This window comes from Amyelois transitella, chromosome 16, assembly GCF_032362555.1.
Source record: "Amyelois transitella isolate CPQ chromosome 16, ilAmyTran1.1, whole genome shotgun sequence".
Lineage (NCBI taxonomy): Eukaryota > Metazoa > Arthropoda > Insecta > Lepidoptera > Pyralidae > Amyelois > Amyelois transitella.
This window is the reverse complement of record NC_083519.1, coordinates 2,851,004-2,864,375: the sequence shown is the minus strand read 5'-3', so window position 1 is coordinate 2,864,375 and position 13,372 is coordinate 2,851,004. Positions and strand designations below refer to the sequence as shown.

At 39.0% G+C, this 13,372-nt stretch overlaps 1 protein-coding gene across 3 annotated transcripts in view; it reads left to right on the top strand.

The window, feature by feature from the left end:
• LOC106143309 (furin-like protease 2) overlaps positions 1 to 13,372 on the top strand; it is a 242,167-nt gene that overhangs the window by 210,088 nt on the left and 18,707 nt on the right. For all 3 annotated transcript variants that reach the window (XM_060948387.1, XM_060948389.1, XM_060948388.1), the window contains one exon: positions 12,356 to 12,526. In XM_060948387.1, the coding sequence (XP_060804370.1) occupies positions 12,356 to 12,526 (171 nt within the window). The remainder of the gene's footprint in view (positions 1 to 12,355; positions 12,527 to 13,372) is intronic.

The window sequence follows — 13,372 nt, the reverse complement described above, 5'->3', positions numbered from 1 at the left end:
TCCTGTAAGGGATAAGACGTGATTAAATGTGTGTGTATTTTTAACAAAAAACAAATTGTCAAAACATTAAAACGTGCTCTTAATTTAATAAATACTCGCCGCAGCTTCGTCTGCTAATCATAGTCAATTACCGTTTCTTATATAATTAAGTAACGTATTTGCTATTGCCTACCCTGTAATTTTACAAATTACTCATATAAAATTAGCTCTTTTGTAGATGGCGCTAAATTCACCCGGGCGAAGCAAGGGTTTTAAGCTAGGTGTGGTTCAAATAGTTACATAACCAAAGTTTTTTGTTTCATGCATACACGGTAAAGCTACATATTCTTAGCATACACAGAACTGCATCCATGCAGTTCTAAAGACATAACTTGGGAATAACAATAATTTCCTTAGTCGTTAAATGCCAGGTGTTACAAACCAAATCCTACCTCATATTGCAGAATTAAACATTTACAATAGCAATCCTCAAGAGGAACATAAAGGTTGCTTGCGACGCACGATGCAAATATAGTTTGTACGCTAGAACCATTGACATACTAAAATATGTACTAAGCTTTACGAAACAGTGACTTGGTAATTAGAAATAATTGTTCAGGTACGATTCAGACCTAAAAATGCGACCTAAAACTTATATACATGTAACATATAGGGTATTTGTAACATGTTATATAGGGTATGTTAAGATGGTTTGGTCATGTAGAGAGAATGAATGAAAGCAGGTTGACTAAGCAGATATACAAGGAGAGTGTGGAGGAGAAGGTCGGAGTGGGAAGACCTAGACGAACGTATCTTGATCAAATTAAGGACGTCCTGGTAAAGGGTCAGGTCAAGAGTACCCGAAACCGCCGAGCTTGCATGAAGAGAGTTATGAATGTGGATGAAGCGAAGGAAGTGATTTTATGTACATATAAGTTGAACGTGGCCGATCAGTCTTTTCAAGACTATTGGCTCTGTCTACCCAAGGGATATGGATGTGAACATACATACATACATACAATCACGCCTCTTTCCCGGAGGGGTAGGCAGAGACTACCTCTTTCCACTTGCCACGATCTCTGCATACTTCTTTCGCTTCGTCCACATTCATAACTCTCTTCATACAAGCTCGGCGGTTTCGGGTACTTTTGACCTGACCCTTTACCAGGACGTCCTTAATTTGATCAAGATACGTTCGTCTAGGTCTTCCCACTCCGACCTTTCCCTCCACACTCTCCTTGTATATCTGCTTAGTCAAACTGCTTTCATTCATCCTCTCCACATGACCGAACCATCTTAACATACCCTTTTCTATTCCTGTAACTACATCTTCTTTCACATCACAACATTCCCTTATCACGCTGTTCCTTATCCTGTCACTCAATTTCACACCCATCATACTCCTTAACGCTCTCATTTCCACTGCATTTATTCTGCTTTCATGCTTCTTTTGCCATACCCAACTTTCACTCCCATACATTAATGTCGGGACCAACACGCCCCTGTGCACAGCCAGTCGAGCCTTTTTGGATAGTTTCTGACTGCTCATAAAGGCATGCAAAGCTCCATTCACCATGTTCCCCGCGTTCACTCTCCTTTCAATATCACTATCATACTTGCCATCTGATGTAAACTTTGATCCTAGATATACAAACTCTTTCACTTGCTCCACTTTTTCTCCTCCAATCAAAATATTACATGCTGTCATTTCTTTCTCCATTTCAAAAACCAGTGTTTTAGTTTTACTTACGTTCACTTTCATTCCTTTCTCTTTTAAAGCTTCATGCATACAGTTTACCATCTCCTGTAACTCCTCCGCTGATGACGCCAGTATAACCTGATCGTCGGCATAGAGCAGACATTTGACGAGTAACTCATTCATCCTTAATCCACTTTTAGACTCTTTCAAATCTGTCAAACAGCTATCCATAAATAGGTTGAACAGCCACGGTGACGCAACACATCCTTGCCTAACGCCTTTCTCAATCTTAAACCACTCAGTGTGCGCTCCGTTTATCCTGACACAAGCACTCGAATCCTCATATAAGGATTTCAGTGCTCGTATTAAGAGACTGCTCACCCCATGCATAGAAAGTGCTGACCACAATTCATTCCTCTCAACTCTGTCATAGGCCTTTTCCAGATCTACGAATGTGCAATAGACTTTTTGACTCTTGGTCAAAAACTTTTCGGCTATGCACCGCAAGGAAAAGACCTGATCAGTACATCCCATTCCCTTTCGAAATCCCGCTTGAGCATCCCATATTTTGTCATTAGTTTCATTCCTGACTCTATTAATCAATACCTTAGCATACAATTTGCCGACGACGCTAAGCAGGCTTATACCACGATAATTTTTGCAGTCCAGCTGTGACCCTTTTCCTTTGTAAAGTGGCACGATAACAGCCTTACACCAATCTTTTGGTACTCGGCCGCTTCTCCAACACAAATTGAAAAGGCAGTACAACTGACTAGCTACTACGCCTTTTCCTGCTTTAAGCATCTCGACCGACACTCTATCACACCCAGCAGCCTTTCCCGCTTTCATACTCTTAAGTGCTTCCACAATTTCGAACATTTCAATTTCGCCTTCCATCTCATTCTCTTTTTCTTCGCTATAGCAGAAATCTTTCTTATTTCCTTCCTTTTTTTCAAATAAACTTTCAAAATAGTCCTTCCATATCTTTAGTACACATTCTTCTCCTTTCACAACGCTACCATCCTGGCATCTGATCCTAGTCAGCTCTCTGGTTATAGTATTTCCTCGGGCTGACCTTACGGATTTCCAGAATACTTTCAGATTTGACTGAAAGTCTTCTGATAGCCTTTTATCAAAATCCTCTTTATACTCTTCTTTCTTTCTAATCACAGCTTTCTTAACCAAATCTTTCATTTTCTTATATTCCTTACGTGCTTCATTCACATCTTCATCTATAACCTCTTGCATTCTTAAGTTAGCTTTTGCTGCTAACAAATCCAGCCATGCTTTCTTCTTTAATCGCACAAGTTCTTGCACATCTTTACTCATCCACGCATTTTTGTGATTTTTTCCTTTCCTTCTTCTACTTACACCACACACTTCAACAGCTACTTTCACAATTCTTTCTTTAAATTCCTTCCATCCATCTTCAATATCGCTCATTTCCTCTAAATCTTCAAATTCATCCTTCAGTCTATTAATATACTTCTAACCTACATCCATATCTTGCAAATTTTCTACTTTTACTCTTTCCAAAGCGCTGGTTTGCTCCCTTACCCTGTGCCGCCAGCGATTGAAGATACCCCTTATCCGGGATATCACCAGTAAATGGTCCGAGTCAATGCCAGCACCGCGATATGCACGGGTATCCAGCACTTTGTTCTTCAATCTTTCATCTACAATCACAAAGTCTATCATACTTTTTAAAATACCTTCCACTCTTGTGTAGGTGTGGATCTCTTTATGTTGAAACATTGAGTTCGACACAAAAAGATCCCACTCTAGACAAATTTCTAATACACTTCTTCCATTATCATTCACCTTTTCGTCACCAAACGCACCAAGCACCTTTTCATATCCATCACGCTTTACACCCACCCATCCATTAAAATCACCTAACATAATAATCTTCTCATTTGGCTTGGTAACTTTCAATACTTCTCTTACACTATTCCAGAACTCCTCGTTTTCGCTTTTTGCTGATGTTGTACCCCTCGAACCCACATCCCAAGGTGCATAAACACCTAGAACGAAGATCCGAGTGATTCCAACTTTCAGCCTAATCCATAGAAGACGAGGGCTGACACACTCATACTCATTCACGCACTCAGCCATTCGTGCAGAAAGAATTAGACCGACCCCTTGACAGCCTCGGCTGGTACTGGAAATTCCAGACCAATACGCCGTGTAAGGGCCGTGCTGCGTCGCGTCGCATCCTATCCGCTTCGTTTCATTCACGCACAACACATCCAAACGTCTTTCATCCATCATCTGGCATACTTCCTCAATCTTATCCTTCATTCCTCCTCTTACATTAATCGTCGCAAAGCGGCTTTCAGCAGACCGCATACCGCTCCCGCCGGGAACGAGACGTGATGGGGTGCGGACACCATCGCCGCCATCTAGGTGCTCTTTCAAAAAATTTGCATCCATGCGATTCCCACGAGACGCTAGGGAAAAATTTTGTCCGCCCCAGCAGAGCCCCGCATGCCAGGGTAAGGCTAGCCATTACCTGGGGGTCGCCCAACCCCATGGCGGAAGTGGCACGCTCGAGACTAGGCTCGCCCCTAGCCATGCATCCATCGGCGCGGCAGACCTTAGATTGGCAGGGATTTACATTAAAGAGGAATCCCAAGTCTATCCCTTAGTCGGCTCTTACGACATCCGTGGGAAAGAGATGGAGTGGTCCTATTCTTTTGTAATGGTGCCGGGAACCACACGGGAACCACACCAGCGATAATGGATGTGAAACTAACAACAAATAATAAAAGTGTGAGTGTCTTCCGGGTGAGATGTGGTCTGTTTAAATCATATGAACTTTTATTACGATTGCTGTTTTTTAGTTTTCTTTTCGTAATTCTAGTGGTGACGGTTCTAACATTACTTTTTGAGAGGTATTAATTTCGACAAATTTGACAGACAATTTTTTTCCGAGTTAGAACTTATTGTCCAATACGTGTAAACAATTGAATCTTAAAAGTTCAAACATGGAATATGATCGAATATTGATTTGAGTGCATTGCACAGCCAATCACCTTTAGTATATCTGCTGTTGACAGGCGTTCGAATCTCGTTTGAATCGATACACGAACTGTCACTCCACTCGAATTCTGTCCAGCGATAATAGAGGTCAGTGGCGAGTACTACAGTGGGTTGCCAAATTAATAGGGACAGTCACATTTTTTATCATATTTTTTCTTCAGGCGCGTTTGACTGCTATTTCAAGTGGTGTAAGTGGTCCTGGAATGTATTTTTATGTTCACAGCACCTCTACAGATCAACTTGAAAGTAAATTTCAAGTGTTATGGGATTTGTTTATTTTGTAAAAATATTTTATTATCGGGAGAGACGCGCAGTCCTTCACACGTGTAAAAGTAAAATAAGTAACTAATTATTTTAAAAAGTTATTTTGTGATTTTGTGAAATTATTATTGACTGCAAGTAAGTATTACTTTATTTTTATTAAATCTTAAGTATTTTGGGGCTGATTTTAGGACGAAATTAATTAATTTTTTATTTTTACAGCTTTCACTATGGGTCGAGGGGTAGATTTGTCTCCAAGAAAAAAATCTGAGGTTAAAACCCTTCTTTTGCACACAAGTCATTCTCAGAGGAAGATAGCAGAACTGGCTGGTGTTTCTAAGTCGGTAGTAAATAAAATAAAAATAAATCTGGATCAAGATCAGCCACTTTTGCCCAAAAGAAAAGGCAAATGCGGAAGAAAACGGATTACGACACCACGGTCCGATAGGAAAATCAGGGATATGTGTTTGCAAAACAGGAAGAAAAGTGCTGGATTGTTAACCCAGATGGTACAGGAGTCTGGAATACAAGTTTCGAAGAGAACTGTACAGCGTAGGTTGGCAGAGGAAGGCCTGACCGGACATCGCCCAGCTAAAAAACCGCGACTGACAGAGGCGATGAAGAAGAAACGACTTGCTTGGGCTCGTGAACACCGTCTGATGAGTGTTGAAGACTGGAGCAAGGTCAGTTTTAATGTCAATTGATAATTTATATTAATATTATGGTATATTATCTAAAAAGATTTTCATATAAGTTATAAATATTTTTTTTCAGGTGTGTTTCTCAGACGAATCAACATTTGAGATTCTTGCCGACAAAAGCAACTTTGTCAGGCGGCGCCCAGGCGAGAAATTTCACCCTGACTGCATTGTGGAACGCGTTAAACACCCTGTTAAAATAATGGTATGGTCTGTCATAAGTGCTAAAGGGGTTGGGCGTCTCTACATTGTCCAGGGAACCATGAGACAGGACCAATACAGGCAGGTCCTAGAAACTCGCTTGTTGCCGCAACTCCGGGAATGGTTCTCAGAGGGGGAGGAATTCATGTTCATGCATGACTCAGCACCATGCCATAAAGCAAGGAGTGTAACAAAATTTTTAGCAGACCACAATATACCAGTTTTACCTTGGCCTGGCAATTCTCCAGACATGAACCCCATCGAAAACTTATGGGAAATTACCAAGGCGGAAATTGCCAAGGAAGTGATAACCACCAAGGTAAAACTGATCGAAAAATTAATAAATGTGTGGCACCACAACCCTAAAATAAAGGAAAGTGCCAAACAGTGCATAGAAAGTATGCCGAGGCGGATCGAAGCACTCATTCAGGCTAAAGGAAATGTGACAAAATATTAGCAATATCTCATTGCCATTTTCGTAATACCTGCTAATATTTTCTAATTACCCAAAGACTGTTATTTTTTTGTTTAAACTACTTGTAAGATGTGTGTCTAATATTATTAAATATAATTATAACTCAAAACAACGTTTTTAATTAGTTATGGACCAATAAAGTGTAAAAAAACAATATTTTTCGACTGTCCCTATTAATTTGGCAACCCACTGTATATGCTGCAATTTGAACAAGTTATTATTACAATTTGAACATACGACCTCCTACAAAGTCCTCGTTACCGCTGTGGTTCAAAAGTTATTCTACTCACGACGAAATCACAAGTATGAGAACTATGAAGCTATAAAACTAACAGCATGCATCGTACAAAAGGGGAATAACAAACCTTTTCAATAAGTAGAAGAATGCTTGAAGTAGTGCATTGTTGGAAGTAAAAATAAATTGTTATTCAAATTCAAAACTTTTATTCGTTATTATGGGACACTTGAATATCACTTAATTATTGTCATATCTTTTGGTTTCACAACATTGGTTGACGTCAAATAAACTTACTTAAAACTAAGTTTACTGCCGCGTCCAAAGCGTCAGTGCAAAATAAGCGGCCACAAACTGCACTGCAGCATTTTCTTCAACAACGTCAACTTTACAAGTATATGTTTTATTTCTGTTCTACAGATTATATTTAGAAAATACTGTTTCCAAGGTTTCGTATGATAAGAATTTAGTTTATGAGTTTGGTTTCGGATCTTGAATTGTCTAGATTTAGTTTTTTTTTCGACAGTTAACTCATAATGGCGAACAGACAGAAATACTTCCAATTCATGCCGGTTTAAATAATTTGAAGATCGAGCAATAACAAGATATGCCATTGAGCCGCACTAAGCTATTAAAAACGTCTAAATACCTATTAGGTATGCTATTTGCGAAAGGGGTCAACAAAATAAGGCTACCATATTTATCCAGGGCTTTAAACACGCCATAATTTCTTGTAGTTTCTATGACCATAACACCGAAAATGAAATCATAACACGACGTAATAAAGACTTTTTTACGAATTGTTGAACATCGCAGAACTGTGAGCGACTGTGCCATAACAATAACATCATCACGAAGAATGAAAATAAAATGATACGATCAAACAACAAAGAAAATTTGCCTGCGAAATTGGACTCTACATACAAAGCTTTAAGGCACAAGATAAAAGTGTATTATTTAGTCCCGAGTATTTTATTATACTTGACAACGTGTACGTACGATTCGGGCAGATTGTGGAGGCAAAACATATTACTACCAATAACAGTATAAGATTTCCAAATACACCAGACCATTTTCTCTTCAAAAGGATATAAGAGCCGTACCGTAGAGAAAACTCGATGCCACTTAGATATTTGGTAGAACATGAATTACTTAGACAGGCATATAGAAGATTAATAATAAAAGCCTCTTAAGGAAAAGTGTAAAATAAAGTGAACAACAGATATGGCGGTTTGTTGGTTCGCATTAGCTACAATGTTTTGCAACAAAGTTTATCCAATTTCTCTTTTTGTAAGTATGCTGAATGCTTATTTAAATTCGATTTAATAAAACGCCGTAATTTTTTCTGTTATGAAATCATAAAAATAATAAGGCATGATTAAGGCATGATTTCAATGTTAAAAGATAAGATTTTTTCCTAGAAGACAAATTAAAATCGCCACGCCACGCTCCCTTGGAAATTAAAGGTAGGTATTCTTTCTATACATTAGACATTTTGAGGCGAATAAAATTCAAAATGTTTTCTGTATTTCAAAATACATTTCTTTTTTACTTAAAATTACATTTCTGTGATAAACAAAATAGCGATCTTAAGTTATATATTAAAAAACCTCGGTTGCTGTAAAGTAGCTCATGTTATTATAACTTTTATAGTAAAGTAAGATGGAACATCAATATTTTTATTTGTAGAAACAGGAAAGTAAATGAAAAGAGAAAAACTTAACGATGTGTACAGTTATTACATAGGATAGCCAGCCTTGCTGAAAAATCCAGTGCGGTATAAGTCGAAACAAATTTTTCTTTTTATACTCGTTTTTGTTTTGTTTCTCAGAGCCTTAAACAACAAATAACAAAGTGTGTGTTACTCCACTTCTGAAGCGCATGTGTAAAATGAGATCGGACGCATTATTTTTCCATTACAGACGTATTTGACAATAAGTCATCGCGTGATAGCGAATTGGGCCTGAATATACATACATTTTTGTACGCAACGTACCCACGCACCCATATCCGTTTCCGTTTACGGGAAATATACGGCATCGGATCTATTTCTATTGGCGTTGCTAACACTATAATGTCTATTGGTATTTCAGTTGACACTAGACATTTTTGAATGGACATGGATATTTGAATTATTTGTTACTTTTAAAATCTCGGGTATGATAAATAGAAACACGGGTTTTAAAAAATTATTAATGGTCAAACATTAAACAAAAGTGTAATATATTATCCAGATTATCCTCCTAAAGTTCAAATTATAAATAATTCTACGCCACTAAACCAAATTTCAACCTCTAACTTGCGTTTATACATATATATACTTACAGACACGCACCGCATAAATTGGCACTCGCGTACCAACCAAAACACAGTTAGTCTCCTCGCTCTTCCAAGTTTGAATTTATTGTAAGCAAAGTTTGCGGTGTTAACGTACCATGACAGAGTCGTGTCTTTGTATAGTAACAAGCCGGGACGGCTCGGGGCGGCCGGGGAACTTGGACCGCCGGACATGGCCTAATAAAACTCCTAGGCGTGGCCGATCCCCCGCTCGGCCGTTCTGATGTTGATGAGACCTTCTCCCGACCTATTCATAACGGAATACCCTATTTTTGTCACACTTAATCGCCAGTGACAATTTTAACCGAACAACAAATACCGACCTTATTTGTTAGCCCTGCAAATTGGGTCCCACAACAATGACAAGGGTCAACTACTATACATATGAGCGTGCCATTTTTTCCTTCGCAAATCTGTTTAAAGCCGTTCGGTGCGTCTTGCGCGCGACCGCAGCCGAGCCCGGTTTATTAGTTTAGGACCCTATTACGCCGTGGTGTATAAGCACAAAGGAGCTTTATTAAACCTCATTCGGTACGTTCGTTCCGCATATATTTTTTGCCGCCCCAAGACGGAGATAACTATGTTTGGTGTAGGCGACATCTGTTGTTTGCTCAGCTGAACGCGCTCCCTGAAAACAATGCGCCCGCCGCGCTATTTGTAAACAGAAATGATTTTCGTCCGCGCCGACCGAATATTTTCATCCTTTATAGGTATTTATAACATAGTTATACGATGACGGAACATTCTTATCTGACAAACAAAATGCTGTTTTCACAGGGCTCTCTCTTTTTCCCTTGTTTCCCATAATTCAATTGATGAAATATAATTTGAATAAATGACTCTCTCCGACGCAAAATAATGGGATAGAAGATACCAAAGGGAGGTATATTTTTTTAAACAACAACGAGATAAAAATATAAGCGCAAAACATTTTAAAGTCTTTATTCTCTCGGAGCAAGAATGGCTAACCACGTATGTTTTTCATATGTCACGCTGTCTAATTTCTTTTACAAGCGCCGCAGAAAAGTGTGGAGAATGAATGCGTTGGTTTTTTTATTAAATTACACGTGGGTGTGACAAACAGTGGCCGTTTCTTGGTTGTTCATATGCCCGCCAACCGCTCCGATAAAATACGTGTGACCTCTACCTCCCTAGACTACCCACCGCCCGCTTTCCACTCTGGCATTTTTACTTGCCACTGTTGCTAATGAAATTAGAGTACACACAGCCAAGACAATACAATTTAACGTGGCGAATTTTTTTTTATTAAAAAGTTCGCGCGATATTTTCCCCTCGTTTGTGTTAATTGTGAGATGATTCTGTTCGTGTGTCGGTAAGATAGGAACTTGTGAAATACCGTAGAGAATTCTCATCCGCTTCGTAGCTATATGTGTTCGAAAGTATATATTTTTAATTGTGTTTCGTGTAGTTTATGGTTTTGAGTAGACCCCGAGCCTAGGAACCCTGCCAAACCATATCATTCATAATCAAGTCCTAGTATATTGTCTTTGGTTCTTCCTCTGAAGACTTTAGATTTGAACCTGGATAGGCTAAGTCAGGTTTTTGAGCACAACGCCCTCCGCAACCTTAGCAAGGGAACCTAACCCATATTAGATCATTATAAAAGCTGAACTACGGAAATGTGTCTATTCACTTAATCGCCTTTAACAACTTCCAAGGGAAAGAAATGGTCATATTCTTAAGGGTCGAGAATCACACGGCACTTTCTTTGTGTATTATTCTGTGAACTTTTAATAGAAATGGTTCCTAGTTAGGTCACGTTTGTGCTTCTTCTCCGCCAGCTAAGTGAACGTCTGACAAAAACACCACTATCCATTACTAGTACAATAAAATCGCGCATCCAGCATCCAATTTACGTCCTTTTAAACTTGACATTTTAAAAAGCAATGAAAATGCAGCCTTTCTTATGCTAATACGGCGCAGCTACGGAACGCGTGTTACTGTGAAATTGCCGCTTCTAAACATAGACTTGTGTCATTGTAAGAGGTCTTTTGAGAATTGTGATTTCGTTTCTTGTTTGTTAGCTTGTCACCTTGTTATTTTACATAAATACAATATCACCTTTTTCCCGTAGGGGTACTTATGTAGGGACGAAATCTTTTCACTTGGCAAGATCTTTGCATACTTCTTTCGCTTCATCTGTTTTGATCAAACTTTTCATTATAAATGAAAAGATCTTCTTAAAGGGTGCTCACTGTTTTTTTACATATTTATTGTCCACTGTTACATTCTTTGTGTATTGCTTGTAATGTTTATGTGTTTAATAATATTATTTTTTTGTAACCAACATATATACAAAAAGTCCCTTCTATATCCCTTGCGGGGTCTACAGAGCCAACAAGCTTGAAAAAACTGAAAAGCTACGTTCACGTTTGTAACTCGACGCGATATAGAATAAATATACTCAGGATTTACAAAACCATTTCTCTGAAAATTCCTACAGGATCACAGGCCCGTACAACAGTGTAATTTCGTATGTGACACGAATAATCCAGAAATAACAATTACATAATTACTTGCCCATTGACCGCGTTCAGCAAAAGGAGGATTATACTAATTGACGGGGACATTTTGTTCGGGCCTCTAATGCTTGGCGGGAAGCCAACTGGCGATAATAAAGACCTATTAGTCCACAAAAAAAACCTCTTAAAGTACTTAGAACCGAATGTAATCGCATTCAGGTCACGAAACGAACGGATCCTTTACGGCTATATCGGAATTATTACTTTGGTTTGCTGTGTTCTGTGTCGTTTAAATAAAATCTGTACGTTGAAATTTTATTATCAATACTGGTAATAGGCAGTGGTTGGATACATTTTATTTGTTTTTTTTTAATGAATGACTAATGTTTATGAATTTGTTACAAACGTAGCACAGACCGATAGACAGATATGTATGTATATTGTTTTTACATCGGGACTTTCACGAAAATCATATTAAAGACTTGGGATTCTTCTTGTAGACGATAAGCCAGCAACCTGTTAGATACTATTTAAATGTCAATTCTATCATTTAGCCATACAGGTCAACGTGGCATATCAGTCTTTCAAGACTGTTGGCTCTGTCTACCCCGCAAGGAATATAGACGTAACTGTATACATGTATGAATGCATATTAACGTGGCCTATCAGTCTTTCAAGAGTGTTGGCTCTGTCTACCCCGCAAGGGTACGTAACTGTGTACATGTATGAATGCATATTAACGTGGCCTATCAGTCTTTTAAGACTGTTGGCTCTGTCTACCCCGCAAGGGATATAGACGTAACTGTATACAGGTATGAATGCATATTAACGTGGCGTATCAGTCTTTCAAGACTGTTGGCTCTGTCTACCCCGCAAGGGATATAGACGTAGCTGTATACATATATGTATGAATGCATATTAAAGACTGTTAATTTCTTGCCTCAGGTCCGATGGGTCCAACAGCAAAGAGAGCGGCGGAGAGTGAAACGCGACTACAATCATTTCGACGGGGGTCTATTCTCGCAGATCTCCCGGAGGCCGCACCGCACGCAGAATAGGGCCCTCGCCGCCCCTATCTTCTTCCCAGATCCACTGTACAAAGAGGAGTGGTATTTGGTAAGTATTTTAATTTAGAGCAAATTATACTTTTGTGCCGTGTGGTTTATCGGCATTAATAAAAAAAGAATAGGACCACTCCGTCTCATTCTCATGGGTGGCGTAAAAGGCGATCAATGGGTAGGCTTATAAACTTGAGATTCTTCTTTTAGAGGATGGGCTAGCGACCTGTTTACACAGGTCTACTATTTGAATCTCAATTCTATCATTAAGCCAAACAGCTGAACGTGGCCTATCAGTATTTTCAAGACTTGGCTCTGTCTACCCCGCAAGGGATATAGACGTGATTATATGTATGTATACGGCACTTTACTCGGATTGGGCACTAAGTTTTGCATTCTTGCATACGGATGCGAAATTTTGTGCCGATTGTCGATTAGACTTTTGAAATGTACAGGTGTTTGGTTAAAGGTGTGTAAAGTGCCCAGCAGTTCCTTTTATATCACAGTTCTCGGATTTAGCTTCATAGCTTTGAACTCGAGAAATACAGCATTCAAATGCATGTGCAGCATCATTTACATGCTGTGAAAATACTTATTCGAATTATATTATACTACGTCGAATTGAGTGTATAGGATTTGTCCTAACCGGATATTGAGCCCAGGATCAAAAAGACCTTTTTGAGTTGCAAAGATGCATCATCATCTATTGGTCATGAAGTTAAAAAAAAATGTATCAGCCCCCGAAACTAAGGCACGCGTGACGCCTTTTTTAACCGCGCTAAAAACTATCGCTGTTTAGCTTTTTATTATTATGTGAAACGCGTGCCATTGCAACGGGGTATGGAAGGTCTGTTCTGTTTATTTGACTTCTCTATTATTGGATCATGACCGTAAGCTCTCTCCA